The 18,394-nt window shown below is 35.4% G+C and overlaps 1 protein-coding gene across 2 annotated transcripts; it reads right to left on the reverse strand.

Annotated features, from left to right (window-relative positions):
- Nucleotides 1-1,229: 1,229 nt before the first annotated feature.
- On the reverse strand, nucleotides 1,230-17,595 carry LOC110455450 (inhibitor of Bruton tyrosine kinase-like). 2 transcript variants are annotated; one of them, XM_021505591.1, is made up of 25 exons: nucleotides 17,461-17,595; nucleotides 15,684-16,303; nucleotides 15,274-15,370; nucleotides 15,054-15,178; nucleotides 14,775-14,885; nucleotides 13,576-13,661; nucleotides 13,290-13,380; nucleotides 12,983-13,100; nucleotides 12,320-12,491; nucleotides 10,977-11,100; nucleotides 10,444-10,645; nucleotides 9,070-9,259; nucleotides 8,401-8,506; nucleotides 7,580-8,043; nucleotides 7,277-7,366; nucleotides 6,743-6,863; nucleotides 6,033-6,129; nucleotides 5,619-5,720; nucleotides 5,342-5,459; nucleotides 4,801-5,185; nucleotides 4,149-4,528; nucleotides 3,645-3,803; nucleotides 3,188-3,334; nucleotides 2,730-2,952; nucleotides 1,230-2,295 (listed from the first exon to the last, which is right to left on the reverse strand). In XM_021505591.1, exons 2-25 carry the CDS (start codon nucleotides 16,002-16,004, stop codon nucleotides 2,173-2,175), a joined length of 4,152 nt encoding a protein of 1,383 aa, XP_021361266.1. In that variant the 5' UTR covers nucleotides 16,005-16,303; nucleotides 17,461-17,595; the 3' UTR covers nucleotides 1,230-2,172. The 2 variants fall into 2 exon arrangements, with proteins under 2 accessions (XP_021361266.1, XP_021361267.1); XM_021505592.1 differs by lacking the exon at nucleotides 17,461-17,595 and adding an exon at nucleotides 17,338-17,409.
- Between the last annotated feature and the right edge of the window lie 799 nt (nucleotides 17,596-18,394).

An 18,394-nucleotide genomic window follows, 5' to 3' on the forward strand; every position in this document is an offset into this window, starting at 1 on the left:
CCACTTCAGGGGAGGTAACAACATCAGTTAACAATAATAAAAACAAAGTTTGTATAATAAATAGGACATTATTTACATTATCAGCAAAAATTGTGTAAAATAATATCAACAATAATGTAAATGAACATAAAAATGTTCAACAATATAGCACTGTCAACAAAATATTTACCAAAAACCTCTTTGGTGATTGTAATGATACAATTAATAAAAGTTGTACACTTGTCGGCAGGCACAAAATCAGCCGAGTACCGGCAACACACACTCACACACACATATATATACACTGTACAATTATAGATATTGTACGCAAGGAATAGCTTTCCCATTCAGACACGCTAATCTGCATAACACTGTAAAACACACATATAAAGTGTCATACAATTAAGAGTTAGATTACATATTTAGTTATACCCTAAAATCATGTATTAAATCAATGGCTTATTTTAAAACTTATTTTTAGTAGAACAACTTTTAAAATTTACTACAAAATTACTGAAACAAAAAGTTATCTCAGGTTGTGCATACCAACTTTCTCCCTTGCATTAATATGGTATTAATTACATTGTATCATATTGTCTTGTTAACTTGTGTTAATTCAGATAAACACATCCATCTGAATAATTTAGATGCTGTTAACTTGTGGTGATTATTTTCTCACACAACCATGAAAATGTGGCACACACAGAAGTATTGTACGTTCTTCACACATTTGCTTTCATTTATTAACAAAACAATGACACTATAGTAGTTCTAACTCTGCGACAGCACATGCTTTACATTGATTACATATTTCAGTATTGACAATTGCTTTCAGAACCTTCAATGTTGTCTCTGAATACAGTTGATATGTATTTAAGGACAGGCAATAAACATTCAATACTCTTTCTGAACGATATGTTTTTAACGGGAATACATAGAGCGATTCCATAAATCTTTAAAACACTGATGTGAAAATAAGTTCAGATGTCACATGAACTGGCCAATGATCAGTTCAAAGATGATGCTATTTAAAAGTTAATGGTAGTTTCTAGGTAAAAATCATAACACATGCACAAATGAACACTAATCCTACACACACTCAGGAAGCCAGTAATCCCATAGACACAAATGTACACTAATCCTACACACACTTGAAAACCAATAGTCCTCACACACACACATGTAAAGTGTACATGAACCCTACACACACTCAGGAATCCAATAATCCACACACACATATACATCAACCGTACACACACTCAGGAAGCCAATAATACACACACACACATGTACACCAATAATACACACATTCAAGAAACGAGTCATCTTACTTAATGAAATACCATGAGCCAGTAAAGCAGCAAATTTCAATCAATTTGCTTCATAAAAAGAGAACACATGGCTATCTACTGGAAAGACAAAGATTGGTTTTAAAAATCAGTACATAACACCACATTATTTGTTCATGTTGTAATAACTTTCTCGTAAAAATTCATTACAGCACTTTTAACAAAATGTAAGATTGACTCAATAACTTCTAAGATTACTGGTAGCACCATCAACAACTCACTATAGCACTATAAACAGATGTTACACATACCTTTATGCTAATTTTCATTGCTTGTGTACTTTTTTCTAAATTGATAAACATGTGATGATCTAAATATTTACACAGTGTAAATGAACTATGAAGTAATCTTTTCTGGTTACCATTGAACACTTTTTTCATGTATTCCAACACCACATCAGCTCTGTAAATGGTTACAATCCTACCAATTATAATGTACATAATCAAGTTAATTTCACCTCTACTCTTTACCTTTGTCTATTCTATGTATCAGTTAATTTCACCTCTACTATTTACCTTTGTCTATTCTATGTATCTTAATTGTTTTGTTTAAGATATATAACACAAGGTTTTAAGTGGCAGTCGTCTTGTAACACGTTTTTTAATATGATCTGAATTACTGTAACATACTTTTTGAGTGGATTTTAGCATATTATTGAATTTCAATCAATTTAGCAAATTGGTGAATTGGCACTCTCACAATATACGCAATAGGAAACTACATATAGAAACTTCAATGTGAATTAGTGCAACCATAATTTAGCGCAATATTGAAAGCCAGAAAAGGGCCAAAATTAGAATACTGCTAAAATATGTTTGTTCACAGTATTGATCAGATATTTGCTTTACGACTTTTTCCATAACGGTGTTGCCATTTGCTGCACGACCCTTTCCACTGTAATCTGTTCGTTAAAGTTGTCGGCAGCCCGGTAGTACACCAAAAGCTCCTGTATAGCCTGTTCCTCTATCTGGCAACATAAACAAATTTAAAGGAACTTGTTATTAATATGTTAATCATTTGGTATTTTCTTTATTTCAAAAAAATATATAAATAAATATAGATAAACATTTTTTTTCTCTCGCTACAATCCATCCTTGGGTCTGATCAAAAGTTGAAGTGGAAACCATATGTCAAATAGTATAAGCATAAAATACAATTTTCTTTGAAATTTAGCATATGAATTTGTTGTGTTTCCATGTCCGTAAATGCTCCTTCTTAAGTTCTATGGTCTGGCGATATAGGGGTTCTCACTTCTGGTTGAAGCAGCCTTATAATGAACTGTAGTTTGATGATTCAATCTAATATCCAATTATTCCATAATTTTTTCTGAGAAACAGGATATTATACATTGTTGAAGAGATCCACTGTATATCTTAACAGTGTGCAATTCTTCCTACCTACCTGGATCAAGCCGAGGGGTTTCCTGGCCAGCTTAGCCAGGGTCTCAAACCGCTGCTCTTCATCCTTGACAATGTCAGTGAAGCTCACAGAATCCCCAGGGGAGGGGCTGGCGATGACTCTTTTAGTCCAGGGGTTGTCCAGGCTCCTGGGACTCAAAGGCTCCTCCGTTATGGGGTCACTCAGCGAGCCCTCATTTCGTACACGACCTGTTGGTATTCCCCAACTGCAAGATCAATGCAAAACTGTAATGATTGTCGACTGATTGTGACAAGGATACAAAGGTTAAATTGTACCACTTCAAATGATTAAGTCTTGCGAGTCTTCATAGATATAGAAGGAGCAGATACAATCTTCTATTTACATAAACCACTTTTGAAACGTCATTTCCAGGGTCGGACTTCAGGAAACAGCAGTTTTAACGCTTGTGATCTGAAATGGAATCTATCAACGTCCATTACCTGACTGTGGGTTTTGGTTTTGATCCCTTGTGCGGTACAGGATTTGTTTGGATGGTCTGTTTTGATGGTGAGGATTTTTTGACTACACTAGAGCTATCCTCGGACATCAGATCTCTGAACGGTTTTACTGTGGTGTTCACATCACCCCTGGAAATAAGACAAAAATTAATTATCCTGGTACATCAGAAATGATTACCTTATTTAAATTAACAAATAAAAAAATGGAATTACCAGTTCAAATAGTGTTGAATATATTAACATATTTATTCATTTCACGATGTCCTCCATGACTAATACCAGATAGTTAGCTGGGGCTAGACTTTAGATGAAAATTTGATTGAAAATCAAGTTGTTGTTTTTTTTTAAAATATTGTTCAAATAATTTCAGCAGAGTTTTCTGAGTTTGTTTGCGTGTTGTGGAAATTTCAAATTAATTACTAGAGTAAGATACGTTTACCATGGACATGCTGGTTTGTTGGGGGTGGGGCTGGTTTGGGGCTCCGTTTCATTACTTCCCACCGGTGGCTGACTACTACTGCTCACGGCCACAGCTTTCTGGTGTTTCTTGGCTTCCTTCCAGGAAAACTTGGAGCTGCTCTTGATTGGACTTTTAATCCTGAGGTAAGCATGAACATAAAATAAGAATATCTTTGTTCTTAAATACAAACAATTGCTACTGAAAAAGTAGCACATCAGGTATATTTACAACCATTTACAAGTTAAATAGAATTTACCAAGATTGTAGATTCAGTGTACAAGCTGATCAACATACCAGTATAGTACATGGCTAACATTTATCGTTCATATGTCTTCTACAGTTCATTGTCATCTTGAACCTTTGAACAATCTGAAGCAGATCAGTAGTACCTAGAGATATTTGTGGTATCTCAGTGTAACTCAATGTGATGAGTTTGATATTGCCTAAGACAAAATACCAAGTAGACCAGTTTGTTTTCCCTACCTCCTGTTTTCTTCCTCCATGATCTCTCTAAGACTGAGTCCAGCACTTGAAACTCTGGGGCTTATCATATCCGTGGTCGAGACAGGAAGTACACTAGGAGTGGTGATTTTCTGTGGAGTAGGAGATTTCTGTGGAGTAGGAGATTTCTGTGGAGTAGGAGATTTCTGCCAGGCCACCACCACTGGCTGCACTGCCGCTGGGGAAGTCACAGAGGTGGTAGAGGTCACAGGTAAGGGATCATGTGACCTTGAGGTCAGGCTGATTGTTAGTGGTTTCTGGGTATTCTTGAATCTAGATTTGTTCTTCCTTGGTAATGCTTCTTCCCTTGGCAACATCTTCTCGTTCAAATGTTTTTCGGTTTTGCTATCTTCCACTGGACTCTGAAACATTACAACATTATTGTAAAGAACGTATCAACTCTACCAGGGAATGTAACTCTTTTTAAACTTGGAATGAAGATATTGCTTATTGCTGCAAAGCTGTAAAAGATTTCTACCGTGTACAGTGCTAGGATATTTTTAAAAGTGATCTTGGTAATGTGGCTCTGTAAACACACCACTATAGTGAACAATCCCATGCAAGTAACACAAAGTATTACTTTGTAATAAATAATGTGAAAGTACCTGTATAGATTCAGAACAGTTATTAGTACCTGTACAGCTTCAGTGTTGTCAGGACTAGTAGCAAGTAAGTTAAGGATGTTATCTAAGCTTTCCTCCTCAGACCTAACACTGGTATCTGAGCTGACTGAGATCTGTCGATCCCGTTTGTGTGGGGTGATCTGTGCTGACTTTTCAAATTCCTCACTCAAGCTTTTCTGACGGCTTCTCCTCTTCTTTGACTTGTTTTTCTTGTGACTGCCTTCACTAGAAGGCGTAGGGCCTTCTCTGTCCATGTCTACTACCAGAGATTCCAGAAAATTCTTACTAGGCCCGTCAAAGTACGGTGTAACTATACGCCGGGACATTGCTTCGGTCTTTTTGTGGTAGTAGGTGGTCAGACCAGCCAAGACATCGTCACTCAATACATCAAGGTGTCTGTGTTAACACAGAAAAATGACTTATTGCTTACTGAGTGCAAGTACGATAGTACAGAGAACAGTAAAAGGCAAGCTCCAAGAAATTGCAAACATATGCCAGCTCTATTGTCACTTTTAAATGTATAGAAAAGTAGTAAATATAATTGTAACATACCTGCCCTCAAACATGGCGGCCAGGTTGATGACGATGAACTCCTGACAGGCAGCCCGCAGTTGATGTGCATTGTAAACACAGGAAAACTCTAGGATCTCCGACACGTTCTTCAGGTTAACTGGAAAACACAACAGTGAAAATTTTGATTTTCTTTTTCTCTTCTCTTTTTCTTGTTAAGGGTCTGGATGCAATTATTTTTTTCATTACAAATGCTCTACCTAATTATGTAGAGAAACCTTTTATATGTGAAATAGAGAAAATTAAGATTAAACCTTACTGAGTGTGGTGATGGACACCTCACATATCTCCTTTAGTCTGCTAATCAACAACTGGTCAGCTGACACCAGGATGTTACACAGGAACTCAGCGTTGACGCACTCTGTAAATAAATATTTAAACCTTTGTAAATTTATTACTGTTAGGTCATTATAATATTGATGTAAACCATAAAAGTGTTTAGTGTTAGAAACCATTATAATTTATGGCAATAAATTTATTAGAAAATAAAATTGCATTTATTTTTAATAAGATCATCATGCCAATAGTAGAAAATTAAGACAAAATTCAAAGTCAATTGAAGTGTTACTGAATAGATGATATAATGCAAGGCAGAAATTAAAATTGACTGAAAAGGGGGCACTTTTATGAAGTGAGGATACTTTGTCTGGCAAAGATTAAATGCCATACCCACCTTCCACTTTAACAGAGGAGTCTGTGTACAGAAAGTCTACGAGTATCACCAGTATGTCGCCAGAAACAGGTAGAGAGAGAGATTTTGTGTTGGATGTCTGAAATACAATTCATCCAGGTCATCTACATACTTAAAATATGGTGCTTATGTCATAAACATTGTTTCAGGTCAAATTCATCAACACAAACATCATCTATAAACAAAATCAGATAAAGTTCACCCACATAAGTTTTAAACAGGATCAGGTCAAACTTGCTTTACACTATCAAACATCAATAATTAGTTCAGAATTTTTGGAAAATTCAAACAAGAATCCTCGAAATTCTGTACTTAATGTGAAGTTTGTGAAAATGAGTTCAGGTTTGCATTACAATAACATGTGTTAAGCTATCAGAATTTCAAACCAAAATTCCGTAGTTAGATTACCTAAAAAAATATCAACCTTCAAATAAGACTTCAACTCAGCATTGTCAATAAAACTTTTTCTGTGAAGTCAGTTTTTGTAATCTTTGTCATCAAATAAAATAAATTAAGTTATTTAACAGCTTAAATAAGCAAGTAATTTCAATATCATGTCAAAGTCATTAGCAATAGATGCATACAAGTATATTTTTAACATGATTCTTTGGGAATTAGGATGATTGGATAAGGTGAAGTTACTGGCAGTCAACATCAGGAGATAAAAGATGTTCATTGTTCAGGCTACTTACCTCGACCCAGCCACTGCCTAGCATGCTGTGGAAGTACTCCAGTCTGGCCACTAACACACACTTGTGACAGTGGATCACTGTGTCACTGTCTGATTGGATACTAACATCATACAGATCACATCTGTGGACAAAAACAATTTTACAATACATGGATAAGACTATCAATTACCTTGGTCATTTTCCTATGAATCTCACATGTTATTTCAATTAGAAAAAAACACACCTGATTTCTCCCTCTATTCAAAAATGTATTTGTACAGAGTGTTATTATGAAATAAGCCAGAGAAATATTAAAAGGTGGGCAGATCCCCCTTAACTATTGATGGTGGGAAGTATGTCCTTGATGTCACTACTGTATTAACACAATAATGAATTTACTCATGTTGGGGCAAGCGTCTCCCTAAATGACCTCTGTAGTGGTATAAGTGATATTTGAATTATTAAACTAGAGCTTTATCACATTGACCCTTACTGCAATGCAATCCGAGCTCACTATATTAACAATTTCAAGAGACATTTAAAGTCTTAACTCACAACTTGTGTCTGTCAAACTTCATCTTTGGTACAGTGGAATGTTTCTTGGCCAGCTCAATTCCTCCATTCACATACTTCACTGTCTCCAGTCTAAGTGTAACAAATAAAATAACAGCTTCAAAGTTACAAAAATAAGGAATAAAGAAATCTTAAATATTCTATGAATTTAAAACCTTCTTGATTTCAATAGTAGTTATTCTTGAAAATAAGAACTTTCAAAATTTTCAAAATGATTTTGTGCTGTTTCTGAAAAACACAAGTTTTGTACCTAATATATCCTAGAAATCCTGTTCATTGATTTACCTCTTCCCCAATCCTTTAACTCCAAATTTCTTGGCAGCATCCATCAGCATTTTGACAGGGTTCTTAGTTCTGGCCTTGTTGCCATTATCTTTGATCTCTTTACTGGCACTCTTCATTTTCTGACGAACCTCAAATGCTGACAACTCTTTCCCAGATTTGGAGAAGAAAATATCAGGACTGTCTCCCTTCTCCACCTCATTCCTGTCAAACCCGTCCCCCTGACCCTGAGGAGGGGGTGTCCATGGACTCAGGTCAAACTTTGTCCCCGGGGTAAGGAGGCTGCAGGTGTCAGTATACAGGAAGGTCAGTAATTGCTCAAATATATCTGGGTGTATATCATCAATATAGATAACCTGATGATCAGTTAATGAATCTTTCTTTTTGGACTCGGCCAGAAGTTTGTGGAAGTAGTCACTCCTGCTAAGTAGGATGTACTTATGGGCTGGCCATGTATGCCCACCTGCCTATAAATAATGGAAACATTATTTTCACAATATGCCAAGATGATACAAATCTTATCTATATTCAGAGATCTGAGATAAGTTGCTCACTAACATAAGAACATGCAACATGAAATTGGTTAGATCGCCATGTTTTGGACAATTCGTGTCGGACCATTTCTCATGTGCAGAGATTCAGGTCATCTTAATGATAAAGATGTTTTGTGGTAGAAGTATCTTCGCCAAAATATGTCACATCAATATCTAAGATAAAAAAATAAATATATATATCAAATCATACTGACAATTAAGTTGTCTTATTTTTGGTTTTACAACAAGTACATTGTAGATGTTCCTGCTGAGACAGATTGAAGGGCTTACCTGTATAACAATGTCATGGATCACATCATACTCGTCTGCCTCATCCAGAAGTTGAGTGAAGTCCTCTATGAACGTAGAACTGCTGACACAAGGAACATCTGTAACACTGAATTTTGTTGTTCTATTTATGACTGGTGCAGTGGTGAAACATCAAGTCGCTTGTTCATGACTTGATAAAAGCCAAGTTCTCTTTAACTCAATCAGGAGAACACTGGACTAGTAATCTGTAGTTCTGGGTTCAATTTCAGTGGCATTTGAACAAGTGACCTCTGTTACTGTAAATGCGTAGAAATGGCTACTTCCATTTTATTGATATGTTTAATACATAATACAGTATTTGTTAGAGAAAATGTAAAAATATTAGATAGACCTGATCTATAAAAGGAAATCAAGCATTATCATGATATTAAAACCTTAAGTTTTCTTGATTGATTAACAAATCAAAAAATTCAAATAAATCACATAAAGCAGGTTTTTTTTTTTTTTGGATTAAGCAATTAACATTAAAGAGAACAATTTTGATGCTTTGGAAGTTTAAATTCAATCAAATATCAATATTAAATACATGGTCACTTTAAAATTCAGTCAGATTTCTTGAATAACATTTATCAACCACTGGTTGTGAAGTTTTAGTGATCTTGTCATTAGAGGAGATAAATAATGTCCTACCACAGATTGACCAGTGCCTGCTGCACAGCGTAGTTACGTCCTTTGATGTCAGTCTGGATGAAGAGTCCACGATGGATTTGTGGGATCCTGTGAACCTGAACCTCCTCATCTCCATCCTTCAGCATCAGGTCCAGCAGGCTCATACTAAACTCATCAGGACGGTGGTCACCATGGCCACGACCTCGCTCACCTACAATCACATACCTATAATATTACATTGTGCTAAATTTGTAGTGTGTCTTGTTAGTTTAATGTATTGTCAATTCATAATGAATGTTTTTATGTTGGGTTGTTCTCCTTTAATTGACTTAATTGACTATTTAGGCCAATAAAATGGTTCATGACCTCAGAATTCATGATAAATTTTAGTCAGAATAATTGTGTGTATGTATTATGCAGAATTCATGATTGATTTTAGTCGGAATAATTGTGTGTAGGGATTATGCAGAATTCATGATTGATTTTAGTCGGAACATATGTGTGTATGTATTATGCAGAATTCATGATTGATTTTTGTCGGAATAATTGTGTGTAGGGATTATGCAGAATTCATGATTGATTTTAGTCGGAATAAATGTGGGTAGATACATATTATGGAGTTTCAGTAGATTGATTGATAATTTCAAGTTTATCTCCTTGCTAGATATTATCAAGAGTAATGCAATATTCTCCAGATAATATAAGAAGCTGCTACATTGACATCAACACTGACTCACTTTTACTGTTCAGCCTGGTTAGGACTATAAATTACAGATCTAGTGTTTGTAGGAAGCTATTTCATACAAAATGAAATGTACATGCATTATTTTTCATTTGTGTTAGCAACTTGCAGCAACAACATGGAGGGTTTTTAGAAACGATTATTATTAAACGATAGGCTTATGGTAACCATTGATCCATCATAAAATTTCAATTGATTCCCAACACTAATTGTAAGAAGAGACTTTGACTTTGGATCTTCACGATAAATGAAAAGCAAATGTAGTAAAGCATGATGTGTTGTATGTACAAATGGATCTATTCTGACAATGCTATATGCATCCAACCACCCAATGTTATGATGGGACATGTAGTGATATTTTTACCCCATTTTTAGTGTTGTACAACGTGGTTAAAAATTTTCACAAATAGAAGTTTATCTTGGGGCATTGAATTCAAGCTTCAAGCTTTGTTTACATAGGAGGTTGTTTGAGCGCAATCAAACAAAATTTCCCCAATATCATACATCCGTAACATGTCGTAAAATTCCCAATTCTTTGTGTCCGTGCAGTAAAATTCCCAATAAAAAAAGGCACCGGCCCTTTGGAAAAAAAAGTTAAAAAATCACTGGCATGATACAATATTTTTTACCTTTAGTCTTGCCATGTTGTTTACCTTTAGTCTTGCCATGTTGTTGAGTGGTGTCTTTAGAACTATTTGGCTTTGCGGCTGTGATAGTACCCAGGAAGCCCTCACCCTTCTCTGTGATGATCCCTATGGTAGACCTGCTGAGACTCACATCCTTTACAATGAGCTGACGACGTATGCGCCACTGGCATTGCCTCAGCTTGGGTAGTGATGCTCGCCATATCAACACCTACAAACATAGAAGTCAGGGACATTTTCTATTGGTCTATTACACGAGGATATGGTCTACTGGTCTACAACAAAAGGTTAATACATACCTGTCAAGCCACCCAATTCGGGAAGGTTGATCTTGATAATTCAGAACTTAAAAAAAGGAAATTTCACCAACAATGATGTCCCATGTGGGTAATTCCACTTTTTGTTCTTTTTGTGATTTAAAGTTCTCATGAAACTCTATATGTAGTTGGTAGCGAAATTGTAAATACATGTTTTGAAACTAATCAACTGATTTGTAGTCTATCCATTGGTAAGAAGTAGTATCCATGTTGTGTATGACTTACAGAGCCAGATTCACTGAGCAGAACCACCACTAGTTCAGATCCTCCCTCTTCCCTGATGATGTCCAGGTCAGTGTTGTGGTCAAGGTTCCCTCCGGATATTAACAATTTAGTGACCTCTTGTAACCTTCAATGACAAAAATTGTAAACTACTCTAGATTTCGATACAGCAAACATTTAGATATCAACTTTATTTTATTGCATTTCAAAGTAAATGTGCTTGGTCTGTTAAGTTCACATTCATATTGAGGGCCCTCAAATTATAGGAAAAATGTATCACACAATATGCTATAGGACTATAACTAATATGGTTCGCTTTTTTCTGTATTAATTAAATTTAACTACTCAGTAATAGCACAAAAGATTAGGCCCAAAAAATTTGATTACTTGGTTCTCAGGCCCGCGCGCATTTCATGGCAGTGTGCGCATTGCCGATTTTATCGTGAAAGTAATAAAAAAAAAATCGTGAATGCGCCAGCCGCCATCTTTAAAAAATAATCCAGAAAATTGGTCCGCATGTCATTTTTACTCGTTAGTCACCCAAGTGCCAAAAACGTTTGAATAAGGCTACATTTGCGTATCCGGTTGAACCTGTAAAGAAAACGTCAGGTACAGATTTGGACCGAGGCTGACCTCAGGAAAATTTAGCACGTGTAGATTGAGGGGTCCAGACGTACCTTACCGAAACTAAAAGGCTGACTATTGCCAATTTGCGTTATTTCTTAAACAATGTCAAGCCACATGTAATTTTTAAGATACGTTATGTAAATTAGTGGACGCGTGAGAGAAGGGCATAATATTCTTGATACATTGTTTTTTATTCTCCGAAACTGTACATTTTTAGCTCTGCTTATAGAACGGTCCAAGTATGTTCATTTATCGTGGAAAATTTCTGCGCAACACGTACCGTTTCAAACGGAATATGCGAATGTAGCCTAGATGTGAGGATTGAGATACAGGCAAGCATTAAAATGATTATGACTTATTAGTCTTGTGTACAAATGGCACTCAATTCGGTACAAATAAGGAATGGGGGGTTCGTGATTCTAGTTTGGAACATTGTGGGGGGATTTTCGGATGCTTGCTCTATGACGGGTCTCTACACAACTATAAAAAGACAAGGTAATGTCCACAATGAACGTTTTACAAACTACACAATAAAAAAAAATCGCCCTCGTCTCGTTTTTGCCATGTAAAATGAAAAAACAATAACCCGCCCTGCCGCATCTATTTTGAAAAAAAATGGCCTGAGAAACAAGTAATTAATTTCATTTGGCCTTACCCAGAATGTGTTTTAAAGCAGAGCCACTGTAACCTTGACATATGTGAATTATATTTGTACTTACTTGGAGGCTATTTTCCTACACTGGTACTCGTGTATGACATACAGGTCACCCTTGCCTGTCAGAATAACGATGGCAGCATCAGAACTTGCTGCTAGACTTATCACCATGTCACTGTGATTGAGGGCGGCCACCAGCCTGGGCTGGCTCTGCTTCTCTGTACCCTTGGAGTGACCTTCAAATGAACAGTGTCAAAAACTGCACACTTATTACAGAATACACACTGCTTTTTATCATGTTAATTTAATTTCATTATTAAAAAAAAAAAAAAAAGTTTATTCTGGAGGGTTATATAATAATTAGTTTACTACCGGTATTTGGAGATTTCAGAGACCAAATATAAGACTTTGTGTTCTGAACATAAATCATTTATTAAACTTGGCCTATAAAATATCTTCTTCATTCTGGAATAAAATCTACAAAATAGGTGAATTTCGTTAACCTAAACTTGTTTAATAGTCCAGATATATAAAATTTGGTGATTTTTTTCTTGACAAAGCAGCATGGACTTTTAAAACAATGAATGAAAATTTTGTAAGAATAAAGGTCAATAATATATTCAAGTTCATTTAAGAGTTGAGCTTCAACGAAGCTTTCCTAAATGTATTTATTACTAAAAGTGACACTTTTGGCTAGGTTGTATTTACTGGTAAGTAACTGACTTACCAAGTTGTCCTGCATTAAGTCCAAAAGTGAAAACAGAATCTGAGGTAAACATGGCAGTGTGGAAGCGACCAGCACACACACTCAGGATCGTCTTACTCTTGTGACTCTTGTTTGAGACCTGTGAAGAAATACATTGTTTATGTTGATAAAGCAGGCACAATAAACGGTGTGTTCCAGTCACAGGCTAATTATTACAATACCTTTTTGTTTTAGCAGAATTTAAATCTTACAATGTAATTCTATTAAAATATTTTAAAGAAGTTTTATTAATATTTGGCCTGACAAGGGAATTGAGATTGAAACACACCTGCTTGGGAATCAAACTTTTCCCAGTAGAAGGCATTGGGAACTGTCCTAGCTGGTGGTTGTCATTCATTCCACAACTGTACACAGCACCACTGTCAATATAACACATACCACATGATAAATTTTGCAACTTTTCTAGAATGCAGAAGAGGTAGAGACTGTCTTTTGTCAATTTCTGGCCAACCTATACCATAAGATAGGCTTAATATTATGAGCTTTGGAATGAAGTGTTTCTTAAATTTGTTTTTACAAATAACTAAAAGAGGATTACAAAAGAATGTTTAAACCTTTGCATCAGAAGGACGGTGTGGTCTTGTCCTGCTGCTACTTGTGTACAAACTTCATCCTTGACAGCTTCCACAAGTCTTGGTACCTGTAATACAGCCAAGGAAATCATCCTGTACTATACAATATCATCAAAGCATGCTTATTATATATCCTTCAAAAACAGAGAATGAAAAAGGAACCATGCCATATCCATATTGAATACAGTACTACAGAATGCAAAGCTCACCATACAAACTCTAAGACCAAACAAAAATATTTCTTTTTTTTCTGGTAACCCTACATATCTGACTTTTTTGTGCCTAACCTAAACTTTTAAGGCAATTTTCAAAGAGACACTGTTAAATTCAAGGTCACTCTCCTGTATAAACCACATAAAAATATTTTTTTAAATAAAATTAGTTTCCTAGCTATCAACCCTAAATATTTCAAACATGTTACAGAAAATTGTGCTTTTTTGTTTGGCCTAAGTCATGTCAAATCATTCAATAATGACAATACAAATTGTCCAGATTATATATTCAGTGATCAATTTGACAGCAACTGCAGACTTAAAATGAAAAGAAATATAAATTTACATTGGAAATTGGCTTTATAACTGAGAACAGACAATAGATGATATCGCGACCAGTGGAACTCTTCAAATAGGAGGGGATTTAACTGTACTCGCTGGGGCAACAGATATATAAACAACATGGCAGCGCCAAAACATTCAGATACGAATTTCCACGAACTTCCATGTAATGAATTGGGTAATATTTTAAAGTCAAAAGGTATCACCTACTATAAATAAGAAAAAGGGGGAGCTAGTACACCTATGATAGCAAGCAGACATGTTAAATTGGCAAGATATTGAAAAGAGGACGAAGTTAAAGCGTCACAGCTGTGACGGACCGTCAGCGGCGTACAGAGTATCGTGTGTTACCTTTATGTAAATGAAATGTCAGAAGGCTTGTTTTGGACGAACAATTTGATTGGAATGTCATTACTAAATGCATTTGATGTGACCTCTATTCTTGTGAGTTATTTGTGTTGGTTCAATACAGTGAAGGTGTGTCATATTGTTTAGACATGGCAGATTATTTTGCCCCCGTATCCTCGCATTCTCACGCGAGACTTGTGCATTTTCCGGCAAGAACACTTCGAAGGGGAGTAACTCGTGGATGGTCGCGATAACAAGTATTGCAACAAAACAACTTACCACACACGTTTCCTCATCCCCATGGCCGAGTCGCCCTCCATGGCCGTGACCACAGCTGTATACCTGACCCGTCACTGTCAGGAACACTGTGTGATACTTACACAGAACCACCTGTAACATCAATAAACACAACAATGATTCAATAGAATTTGTGAACATGTATTATCATTGCTCTTCTAATCTGCAGTGCAGTGTAAATTTAGAAGTTACTTTTCAATCTATTCAGTTTATCAAACACACACATGCAGTGTCACTTTTTAATGAATTCACATATCTTACATTTTTTACACTAATATTTTGCTTTCTGAAAATCTCCACAGCTTCTGGATAGGTCCGACGGTTTTCACTAGAATGTCCAAGGGTGATGTTGGAATTATCTCCCCATGTGAAAGTTTCAGTTGGATCTGAAAATGAAATGACATAGATGTCAATATTGCAATAGAATTGCTAGAAGCATGAGAAACTCAGGTTAAAAATCTCAATACCAATCAATGCATACCTGTGGATGAAAAGGAAACATAAACTGGTCGATCTTTGGACAGCAGGTCGAGTGGTCCTAGTCCCTCATTGTCTCTCGTGTACATGTCACTGTTGTACTGTCAAATTAGAACAAACATACATCAATTATACAACAATACATTTTGTATCTCAGCAAATCTGATAGACATACATTTCATAAGTTTTCATATTATCATTCATAATTAAATGACTTTTTTTTACCTTGAAATATTCCAGTATCTTCAATTACTATGGTTGTCTTTAAAATGCCATTTTACATATTTTGGAGTTTTGCCCCTTTTTTAAATAGAAAAAGGTTTGGGCATCAGAGTATCAACAATGACATAAACCAGAATCAAACACTTGAGTACTTTTACTTCATATATGTTACTGTCAGGTAGGATGTTTCACCTGGATAAGGAGTCGCATGGTAGCGAGATGTCCATAGAATGCAGCCCTGTGTAAAGCTGTCCAGCCTGACTCCATGTCTTTGGATGTGAGATCTCCATGCTTTTCATTTAACAACCATTCTGCGATGTCTATTTTACCACAGGCAGCAGCAACATGGAGCGGCCATCGTCCATAACTGTCGCAGAACTGAGTGGCAGAGTAACACAACTTGCTATATGCCTGGACCTCCTGTAGGTTTCCCTTCGTAACAGCGCAGAGAAACTCCAGGGCATGTTGTCGCGACCGACATTTTGGGCCACATTCTGGCTCATATCCTGGCATTCTGCAGGTGTCTTCATAAATCTTTTAAGATTTTATACAATATTTATTTTTCTCTTAGTTCACTCTAGTGTATTTACTGTCTTAATATTTTATATCAATAAGGCAAAGTTAATTTTCTCTGCAACCTTGACACCTTTCTTTTCTTTGCCCTTAATGCTGAGACTTGTTACCTGGACAACATTTGACTACAATTAAAGCTGCCTGGATCTGTAGCTGGATACCAGCCAGATTAATGGATGCCCATGATAGGGCAGCCATCACAAGGTTTCTTCTTAAACAGCCATAATTGTATTCTACACCTGAAGTTAGAAACGTTAGTTAGAACAATCCATGATAAAAATATATATAATATACACACTTTAAAATGTCCATCATAAGTATACAAGTAAAATTAAAGCTTCAGCATGTTCACATGTTCTATATTCACACATCGAATGGTTCCCGTCAGAAAATAGTTGTCAAAACATTTCATTGTTCAGTCTGACATTCTGGTTCAAGTTTTAGGCATGTACTACTAATATAATGAGATAGTGTCATGTTATTAAAACTTACAGCACTTTACCAATCTACATTTTGCTTCATCATATCTTACTGTTGAATATATAGTCAAATACATATCATGTTTAATTGTTTATGGTCAGATGCATGTGATAATTACATGTAGGTCACTGCACCTTACTATCCTTTGCCCTTGGTCAGACTGAACAATATTTGATATTGGTGCTAAAATTAGGTGACTAAATTTGATATTTTTGCTCTAACAAAAAAACTATACATGTGCAAATTTACTTTCCCAAAAGCCTCCAATATATGGGTATATTGCACATACATGTACAAACAAGTAAGCTAGTCTCTATTAGCTGACAATGTTTGTTCTTTTTTTTTACATGATTTATTAGAGCAGAAATAATAAGCATCCATTAATCCTATTGGTATATATATGATGAAAAGATAATAGGGAAAATTGATCCAGAGGTTGACCACGTTACACTGTTTTAGGATGAAATGACAAAACTTGTGGCAAGCATAATGCACACCTTACGAGAGTTTGCATTGTAAAGCCTGCCATTTTTTGCAAATAATTCATCACTTTTCGACAATTGTTTTGCATATGAGACTTTATCAGAGTCTAGCAGTTTATGAGTGACCCGAACTTTGTTGTTTTACTCCAATACGAATCGTAATTCGCTGATTGCATAACGTTCAGAAATTGTCGGCCTTACAGGATATATTTATTCGAACATACATTTTTCTTACAATGATTGAAAATATTTTTCGTTTGTTCTAAAATGTCATGAAAAATTGCGTTGACCACTTAAGAAAGTTTACATACGTGTAGAACCACGGAATTAGATTCGTGGTAGAACGTGATACTGATATAGCCGGGAAAGCACTGCATCATCAAAGATAGGTTTTGCATCGAAATATATATTTTATAAAAATATCAGTCATTCACCTGGATTAAATTGCAATGGAGTAGAAAAAGAAGCAGACAAATTTTCCTAAAATCGCAACAACACTGGAAGACATCCTAGATTAGTAAATATGTTCAATGACAGACGATGCCCTCATTTTTGCCAACTCCGCGAACATGAAGATTATAATCTCTAAACCACTTTCAATTGAAGTATTGTTGGGGTTTAATAAAAACATAAAATTGATTTAATATTTTTATTGCATAAATTGAATTAAAATGTATAACATAGATGTATTTTTGGGAGTTTAGATATCGTAACCAAAGTTAAATTTATCAACTATATAATGGTGTAGAGAGTAAAATTACAACAAAATTAGTAAAAGTGGACAAACCGTAGTGTATTTTCCGGAACGGAATGAAACATATATTTTAAAATGTTTTATCTGTATTTTATCTGTTTATATTCACAGTTGAATATCTCCATCATTATAATAATATTACATAATGAACACTTAATTAAAACTAAAATATTAATAGGATAATACTATTTCCATTTGAATGCAATCCGGATCACATCTTGCTGTATTCGTTTATCATCATATTTATTACTCTCTACTTTCATTTTTCGATGGCTTATTGCGGCCTGAAGAAAAAAGTTGTTTTGGAGGGAACTTTTTGGTAATAATTGAAAAACCTTGGAGTAGGCCTAACATTTCTATAGTAAAACAATCATTTTTTAGAAAATGAAAGATTGCTCGTATCCAAAGTTGAAAATATGCAGGGGACATAATCGTTATATGGGGAAAATTAGTTGAGAGAGCAAGAAAATGCCATTGTTTTAGATCTCAAAACGGGACAGAAGGGGACAATCATTTGTAGGAAAATATCCCCAAAAAATGTCATGCAATGCAAAGAAATAGTGCTATATATGCAATTTTCACTAAATGATACATCTATGTCAATTAATTAGTGT

Source organism: Mizuhopecten yessoensis, unplaced genomic scaffold (assembly GCF_002113885.1).
Source record: "Mizuhopecten yessoensis strain PY_sf001 unplaced genomic scaffold, ASM211388v2 scaffold8221, whole genome shotgun sequence".
NCBI classification, from domain to species: Eukaryota; Metazoa; Mollusca; class Bivalvia; order Pectinida; family Pectinidae; genus Mizuhopecten; species Mizuhopecten yessoensis.

What these genes read in the sequence shown, in the direction of transcription:
- LOC110455450 (XM_021505591.1), bottom strand. Translation starts at nt 16,004, where the DNA reads ATGCCAGGATATGAGCCAGAATGTGGCCCAAAATGTCGGTCGCGACAA. An exon ending in GGGATGAGGAAACGTGTGTG is followed by an intron (nt 13,662 to 14,774) that starts GTAAGTTGTTTT and finishes GCTGTATTACAG; the next exon opens with GTACCAAGACTTGTGGAAGC. An exon ending in ATGGAGGAAGAAAACAGGAG is followed by an intron (nt 3,804 to 4,148) that starts GTAGGGAAAACA and finishes TGCTTACCTCAG; the next exon opens with GATTAAAAGTCCAATCAAGA.